The following is an 8520-nucleotide window of genomic DNA, read 5'->3' on the forward strand; positions in this document are numbered from 1 at the left end:
CATTTCCCCTGCCTTTGGGGATGTGTCAAGTAGGAGATTGCTGCGGTGGAGGTCTAGGAGGTTGTTTCCTACTTTCTCCTCGAGGGTTTTGAAGGTTTCCTGTCTCACATTCAGGTCCTTCAGCCATTTTGATCTTATTTTTGTGTATGGTGTAAGAAAGTGGTCTAGTTTCATTCTTCTGCATGTTGCTGTCCAGTTCTCCCAGCACCACCTGCTAAAGAGACAGTCTTTTTTCCATCGGATACTCCTTCCTGCTTTGTCAAAAACTAATTGGCCGTACATCTGTGGGCCCAGGTCTGGGTTCTCTATTCTATTGCATTGATCTACGTGTCTGTTTTTGTGCCAGTACCATACTGTCTTGATGATGACAGCTTTGTAGTAGAGGCTAAAGTCTGGGATTGTGATACCTCCTGTTTTGGTTTTCTTCTTCAATATAACTTTGGCTAAACGGGGTCTTTTGTGGTTCCATATGAATTTGAGGCTAGTTTGTTCTAGCTTTGAGAAGAACACTGGTGCAGTTTTGATGGGGATTGCATTGAATGTGTAGATTGCTTTGGGTAGAAATGACATTTTCACAATGTTTATTCTTCCAATCCATGAGCAGGGAATGTTTTTCCATTTCTTGGTGTCTTCTTCGATCTCTTTTATAAGTTTTCTATAGTTTTTATCATATAGGTCTTTTACATTCAGGATGCTGTTCTTAACAGACAGCCCGCATCCCTCTTAGTTCTGTGTTACTTCTCTAACTGCAGCAAGGCAGCGATTTCTAGAGCTCTCTGCCTGGCATTTCCTTGAGGTCAGTGTCAAAACCATAGGGGACATTGAGAGTCTATCTCTGTGTATGTCCTTAAAACACACATGGCACCAACGGTGATCACGGACTCCACCTTCACACCTAGTATCAGACAACTCACAGGAGGTCTCAGGGAAGTCCCACTCCTTGCACACTGGGGTGTTCCCTCCACCTTTGCCCTGGCCCTGAGGACGGGACGCTGGCCACACCCCTCTCTCTTGGGGGTCCGTAGTGTCCTTCTTCCAAAAGCCATGGCACCCGTTTCTGTCTTTGGCGCAGCGGACAAGACCACATGTACGATGTCGTGTCGGAGACCATCCAGGAGGACTTCCCCGCCTGGTTCCGCTCCGTGGCCGAGCACGTCAGCAGCCCCGTGGTCATCCTGCCGGCTGTGTTGCTGCTGTTGTGAGTGCCATGCGCGACCCCCCCCCCAGGCCTGGGGCCTCCCGCCACTCAGGCCAGCGAGAGCGCTGCTTTCCGCTAACTAGATAAAATCAACGAGTCTCCTGCAAAGTCACGTGCAGAGCCTGACGGTCCAGGCGGGGACCCAGTCCTGCCCAAGCCGCGCAGGGGAGGCCGGATACATCCAACAGAGCAGGTGGGCCGTGGCGGCGGCTGCCGCGCTGGGGCTGAAAGCCATGATGCTTGTCCTGTTGGGCGGAGGGTGAGGTAGGACTCGGAAAGGACTCCCCAGTCAAGCGGAGCGGCTCCTGCGTGGACCTGAGTCCAGCGGATCTGGTGGTCCCAGCACGAGGCTCTGTAGTGATGCCTGTCCCGGGCCCACCCGTCCCGACTCTTATCACCCCTGCAGAATTGGGGGGGGGTGCTGTGAAAAGCAAGCAGGAAAGCGGCCCCGCCCAGCGCTCCCCAGCTGCGCACTCACTGACACGCTCATCCTGGGGTGGGGAGGTGACCCGGGGACCCCTGGCTCCTGCCACGAGCCTGGCGGGGAGCGTGCCCGGGGCAGCAGGGGTGAGGCTCGCTCTCCGCCTGTGTTCTGCCGCAGCATGCTCATCTACTACCTTCAGAGCATCGCAAGGTCCTTAAAGCTCAGCAACCAGCAGCTCCGAATGCAGATCCAAAACGCAAGTATTGCCTAATGTCTGCTGTTGTGAACGTGTGTTGGGCGCAGGGCCGGCCCCGCCAGCGAGGCAGCGCAGGTGAGGTCGTGTGTGCAGATCGAGGCCGCTGGGCGACTGCTGGGGTCTGAGGCCACGTCCCCCCAAGGCTCCAGCAGAGCTGTTTCTGAGAAATCCCAGGGACAGCTCTCATTGGCCAGGAACCTGCCTCTCTGCCTCTCTCCTGCTCCCCCAGGGGCCTTGCGGACACCCCAAGCACCTCGGTGACCTCCGTGGCTGCCCTGGGGACTCGGGGTGGGCCTCTGAGCTCAGCACTCCGGACCCAAAGACGCACCGTTCCCATGCCTCTCAGGCTCTAGTAGTCGTCACCCTGTCTCCCATCTGGGACGTAGCTCTCAAGGCGGCCAGAAGCAGACTAACAGGTCCAGTCTGTGCACACCGCCCCGTCCGGGACAGGGTGGCGGTACCGGCCCTCAGGCTCCCGCCGACGCTGCCCCACGAGGCTGAGAGTGGGCGGTACCTCCTTAAATTCCACTCCTGGGCGCCTCCCTGGCCTCACCCGGTCCCAGAACCTCATGCAAAAAACATCCGCCTTTTTCAGCTTTTAAAAACACAACTCCCATGAATACCAGTTCAGATAATGAAACTGTTCCATGAGCGATCATAAGAAATGAACTTGGAGCTGCAGAAGGCGTTGTGGGGGAACAACATCCCCGTGTTGTTGAGCTGTATTTTCCCAGCTGGTCTCATGTCGACCCCGCGGGCAGGATCGAAACATGTCTATCAAATAGTTCGCCCTAAAAGTAAAACTTGCTGGGTAAACCTTCAGCTCTGGGCGTCAGCGTTTCCTCCTTTAAGCAAAGCCTGCGTCCTGAGTACGTGGTCCCCGAGTGACAGCGACTGCAGGGTCATGGCCCAAGGCGCGAGCAGTCACCCAGAAACCCCCACCCTCAGAACAGCATTCATTACTTCTGCTGCTGCATCCAACACAGCCATACTCCTATCATTTGTCTTCTAGGCCAGATCTGAAGACAAGAGAAAGGTTGCCCAACTGGCAGAGGGTAAGTAGAAATAAAAATGCCTGGGGGCAGCTGGGCAGCTCTGCCAGTTGGGCGTCCGGCTTCAGCTCAGGTCACGATCTCACGGTCCGTGGGTTCTGGCCTCGCGTCAGGCTCTGTGCTGACAGCTCAGAGCCTGGAGCTGCTTCTGATTCAAGTCCCCCTCTCTCTCTGACCCTTCCTTGCTCATGCTCTGCCTCTTTGTCTCTCAAAAATAAATAAACATTAAAAACAATTTTTAATACAGCACCTTAAAAACATTTAAGGCACATCCCCAATAAAAATGCCTGATCATCTGTGGTTTTCGCAGTGAATAAGGCATAATAAAATAAAATCTAGGGCTATAAATATTGGTTGAAACTTAGAATTTTTACATCAGACCCAGGCCTGTGAATAACATCGAAACATGTCTGAAATCAGAAGGAGAGTGTGAGGTGGGAGAGAAAAAGCGGCGGAGAAATCTGGGGAAAACCCACCCCCACGTCCTTCTCCTGTTTACTTCCGTGCACTTCTCAGGGGCCATTTCCTCCTGGCGAGACCCCCTCCCCAGGTCCGCGCCCAGGTGCAGCCCCCTGAGGGCACCCCTCATCCCCCTCCCCCTGGGCACGCCTTCTCCCCCCAGATCCTCCAGGGGGCCGGGAGGCCAGGGAGAGATGACCCCGCAGTGCTGAAATGGCCCGGTCCACGTTCCCCCGTGGGAAATGAACGTCCCTAAAGTGCTCTTCGGGCCGGCTCTGCATGCTGTGACAGGCAGCTAATTGGAAGAGCTCTGTTCCCCTCAGGGGGGCTGGGGGCTGGGGGAGATTGAGCCAGGAGGCCCAAGGGTTAGGCTTGCCCCGCCCCCGTTTCAGAAAGCACCTGTGCATGAAAGTCTGCTACAGAAAGAGACGGTAGCTCACGCGATCAAACCCGCTGAAAGCCAAGTACAATTTGCCAACGGGACATAATTAGTTTAGTTCAGGAGGTCTTCACAGCCGAGGTCTCCGGGCGCTCTCTCGGAGGGGCAGGAGCTTTGTCCCACGGCTCCTTCAGCTCCAGGCCACGTCTTCTTCCGGAATGCTCTGGGAACTGCTTCCAAAAGCTCATAATTGTCTAGAAGCGTCATTATGTGCACTGCACAGGGAAACAGCCAGAGCTCCAAGGCTGCTCAATGACCCGCTTTGTCTCTGGGGGGGCCTCACATGGTGCATCTATAAAGTCTCGGGGTTCGTGGGAGTCCACACTCCCTTCCAACTCCCCGTGGAGAAGTGACTAGAACGTTTGCTGCCCGTGGGGTAGGTGTGTCCGCAAGCGTTCGATTGTCTGCACCTCCAGCAGCTGGAAGCCTGACGTCCTGCAGCTCAAACAGCCTGGCCGGGTCACCCCTGCCATGTCACAACCCCCATCCCCTTTTCCTGCAGCCCGAAGCCAAAGCCAAGACCAAAGCACCAAGAGGCTTCCAGAGGACAGCGACCTTGGCAGCCAGGTGTCCTCAGCTCAGGCGGGGACACCCCCGAGCAACGGCGCTGTGGTCACTGTGGACTCACGCAGCAGCAGGAGTGGCAGGGCAGAGGCCGCTGCCCAGCGCACGCCCCCGAGTCCGACGCCGGGCCCCGGCAGCCCCCGCCCATCCCTCCCCGGCACGTCCAAGCCCAGGCCAGAGCAGGACAAGAACAGGTGAGCTTGCCTGCAGACCGGCTGGAAACCTGCCACCCGGACGCGACCTTGACCCCTGCCAGGGACAGCCAGGGCCGGAAGGTGCAGTTGAAGAACGCCTGGAGAGCCAGGGCCACGGAGCCAGCTGGTACTGAGACGAAACAAGGGACGCAGGGGGTCAAACAGGACAAAGGCTTCCCCCTACGCCTTCTGCCGATAACCTGTCACCCAGCGTCCCTGCCAACCGAGGGTATGTGTTTCTACAGCCCAACGGCGGAAAATGCCTTTTAGGATTGTTGGTTCCTTTATTTTTGAACTCCACACTGGCCAAGGTATCGGCAAGGTCGCTCCGTGCCAGCTGGGGCCGTCGTCGGAGCCTCGCTTGCCCACAGGACAGCAGTGGACGGAATCCAGAAGCCCACTGACCCTGACTCACAGAGAATGTGATTCGAGTCGGACACAACAACAGTGAAAGCAATTCAGATAAAACGTGGGGGTTGGGGTTTGGGCTTTTTTTCTTAAAGACAACGACCAAGTTAACAGAGGGTTTGAAATCTTGCCATATGAGAGTGGATCGACCGGGCCATGACGCGGAGGGACTCAGTAGCCCTGGGTGGATGGCACGTTCCTGGGCACAGGGCAGCGCATGTCAGCAATGGCATGTGTTATGCCCAGATTTTAATATCGTCCCCCAAAACCAGAGACCGCCAGGGAGACCGAGTCATGCATGCAAAAGCAAAGGGCTTTATTACGGGTTTAGGCTGGCCGGGCCTGAACTCGGGCTCACAGACTTCACCGGAGCAGTGGATCCGTGCTGAGAGCCCCGAACAAAGGCGGGGCAGGGCCTTTATGGGCTTGGGAAGGGGGAGTTACAGGAAATTGTGACACAGGAACAGGGGTCCAATCATTATTATACACTATTATTGACAGCAAGTTTAACCATTCACATTGCCTAGAGTATTCGTGACTTTTGGCGGGACCCAACACAACATTTAGAGTATTGACCAATCACAGAGGGGACCCCGGACCCTCATGTTGGGGCGTAGCTTCTATCTCTAGGCCTGCCCTTAGAAATGTTAAGGGTGTTAGCTGGCCTTTCCTGATTGGGTGTTACAAGGGTGGTCCCTCCTGCCTTGGGCAACGTGTGCCCTTCTATTGTCTAATGATTAGAGTCACTTTGGTTCAGACCTGCGTCCTTACAGCGTGGACCATTCCTAGCACGCGCTCCACCAAGACCAGGCCCACTGTGTGCTCCTGGACCAGATGGGGCCCCTGGTGAGCTACAGTAGCAAAGCACCCTTGGCCCTGCCCCTCCGTGGAGGTGGGCTGTGCAGGTCTTTGTGGGGAGGGTTCTAGAATTCCTGCGTGTGCATCCACAGAGCACACGGTAACACTACGGAAGGTGGGTCGGGGAAAAGGCCGAGAACAGGGCCGCCCTTGCTGGAGGTTCTCGGGAGGCCTGGGCTCGGTGGCACCATGGCAGGTGCTTACCCACCTCTGTCTTACAGGCGTCCCCGAGGCCCCCGTGTGGGTGCAGGTGCCCGGTGCCAGAGCGGCCCCCGCTCGCCCGTGATGCTGACGAGGCACACTGAGGACGCTCGCTCAGAACCGCCGTTCCGCAGAGACGTCCGGCAAATCACCCCTCCTCTTGGCGCACGGGGACCCTCGGCCCCGGTGCTGCGTGGCCACAGGCCCCAGGCCCCCAGATACCACATCATTAATGAACGAGACCCTCCCAAGACGTCCCCTCCGGCTTTCTGGGCAGAAAGACACTTCTGGATCAACGCCCCGGGGCACACGGTGGAGGTGTGCCCTAGGAGCACGCGGCAAGGTGTGTGCGGGGGCCCCGTGCAGGGTGGCTCTCCAGAGCTGAGCGAGGAAGAGGAGCGTGCCCGCGAGCCAACGGGAGGTCCGTTTCGCCCACACTGCCCGGCCGGCCTCCGGGGGGCTCCTCACTTCTATGTTGGCGAAAGGCCCCGGAGGCAGACACCGGTCCCCGAGCACCAGGGGAGGGTGCCCCACAGGTCCTGGAGTGGTGGTCTTGAGGCTCCACTCGACAGGCCCGCGACCGTGCACAGGAAGCCACGCCCCCAGAACCCCCAGGGCCCACCGCACCCCCCGGGCCTCGGACGCAAGCCCGAGCTGGAGCCGTGGCTCTCGGAGTCGGATTCAGTGTCCGCGGCATCCAGTGGCGACCAGCAGCTCGGCAGCCATGAGTGGGACTGGCCGGTCCCCCATGGCAAGGGCAGGTCCCCAAGGCCGGCACAGCAGCTGGGCAGGAGGAAGGCCCCATCCAGGCAGGAGCTGATGGTGGATCTGAACGACCTGGTTTGTTCTGACGTCTAGGGGCCTCATCCGGTCGGAGCCCGGTCGGAGGGCTGGTCTGGTGGTCTGAGGGCGAACGGCCCTTCCCCTCCTGGAGGGAGACTCGAACACACGGCCCTGAGACAGGCTTCGCGTCCCGTTTCTCCAGCGACCGCAGGCCGGTGGGCGGTGTCCAGGGGTCTCTCTGCGCCAGGGCCTCTGGAACATCAGGCTGTCATCTTGGAAACTTCCAGCCCCTCCCCCCGTTCACGGCGCCCACCGGGCAAGCCAGGCAGCTCACCGGGACCGCAGAGCCCGTCTGGGATGTCTGCGTGTCCTCAATCACGCGTGTGCACCGTGTGTCCCGTGATGCCCAGCGTGTTCTGCTCCGGCACACGGAACCCCGTCCTCCCTGACGGGGACCCCGGAACGGGACTCCACGGAGCTGCCTTAGTTCACGTGAGGCATCAGTTGAGGAACGGCAGGACTAACTACAAGGTAGAGCCCACTGGTTTTCTGGGCTGTGCGCACGTCTGTCTGAACCAGGATGCTCGGATCCCCAAGGTGTGCCGGCGCCTTTACCTGGGAAGGATGGGACTCAAGCCGGCTTCAGCCTGGCCAGACCTGGGGGTCACATGTCTTCAGGATCCTGTCCTTTCTGCTCCCAGCTCTCCTGGTTTGTCGACCTCGTTTTCTCCTCCTGGCGACAGCCTTCCTCCAGGTGTAGGTGGAAGAGGAATTCATAGATGCAGAAAATCCAGGTGGAGGCCAGCCAGCCGCTGTGCCCAGGGGAAGGGAGGTGTCCGTCCCCACGGCCCACGATCTGCACCTGCCAGCTCGCGGCACTGTGCGGGGTCCTGCAGGGGTGTGGGTCCCATCTGCCAGGCCAGCTGGAGGCCACCCCATTCCGATTCCCCTCTACATTGTGTCTTTCAACTTTGCTGTCTCCTCCACCAGTCTGCGGAACAGAGTGGTGTTTGTTCACTTCTGCGCCCTGCCCCCAAGGAACCGACACATCACAGGGAGTGTCCTTGTTTTCCATTGCTGGTGACACTTGGTGGCTTTAGGCAGCACACAGTGACCGTCCTACAGTGTCTGGGGGTCGGGCCAGACACAGCGGGGTGCTCTGTCCAGGGTCTCCGCCAGGGTCATCGAGGCTTCGGAGCAGCTCAGGTGATCGATGGCAGACTTCATCCGCGGGAGGTTGTGGGCGGCCCTCCGCTCCCAGAGGCCGGACACGCTTCCCAGCTGCGTGGCCCTCTGCACAGCTCGGCCGTCTGCATCACTGAGCAGCAAGAGGAGACCCCTTCCGCTCTGAATCCCCTTCTCCAGGGGAGTCCCAGACGCTCTAGTCAAAGAGCCCACCTGCTCAGGTCAGGCCCACCCAGGCCCCCAGAATAATCTCCCTTCCCATTACTTCAAAGTTAATTGGTCAGCGACCTCCATTACGTCTTCAAAGTCAGTTCATCTTTCCCGGGTAACAGAAACTGACGCGGGAGTGAAATCTCGTCATAGTCACAAGTGCCCGCAGCGTACCGGGAAATGCAGAGCAGGGAGCAGGAATCCAGGCCCGCCTCGGAGCGCTGCCGGCCGATTCTTCTCCAGCACTGGCTGAATGCCAGCGGGTGGATGAAGGAGCAAACTGAACCGA

The 8520-nt window shown here is 58.4% G+C and overlaps 1 protein-coding gene across 1 annotated transcript in view; it reads left to right on the forward strand.

Moving 5' to 3' along the window:
• TMC3 (transmembrane channel like 3) overlaps window positions 1-6988 on the forward strand; it is a 35447-nt gene extending 28459 nt beyond the window's left edge. Inside the window, 5 exon segments of the mRNA XM_029951974.1 lie at window positions 1073-1198; window positions 1800-1878; window positions 2891-2933; window positions 4331-4586; window positions 6074-6988. Of these exon segments, the coding sequence (XP_029807834.1) occupies window positions 1073-1198; window positions 1800-1878; window positions 2891-2933; window positions 4331-4586; window positions 6074-6911 (1342 nt within the window). The 3' untranslated portion in view covers window positions 6912-6988.
• The last annotated feature ends 1532 nt before the right edge of the window (window positions 6989-8520 follow it).

This window comes from Suricata suricatta, chromosome 9 (genome assembly GCF_006229205.1).
Source record: "Suricata suricatta isolate VVHF042 chromosome 9, meerkat_22Aug2017_6uvM2_HiC, whole genome shotgun sequence".
Taxonomy (NCBI): Eukaryota; Metazoa; Chordata; class Mammalia; order Carnivora; family Herpestidae; genus Suricata; species Suricata suricatta.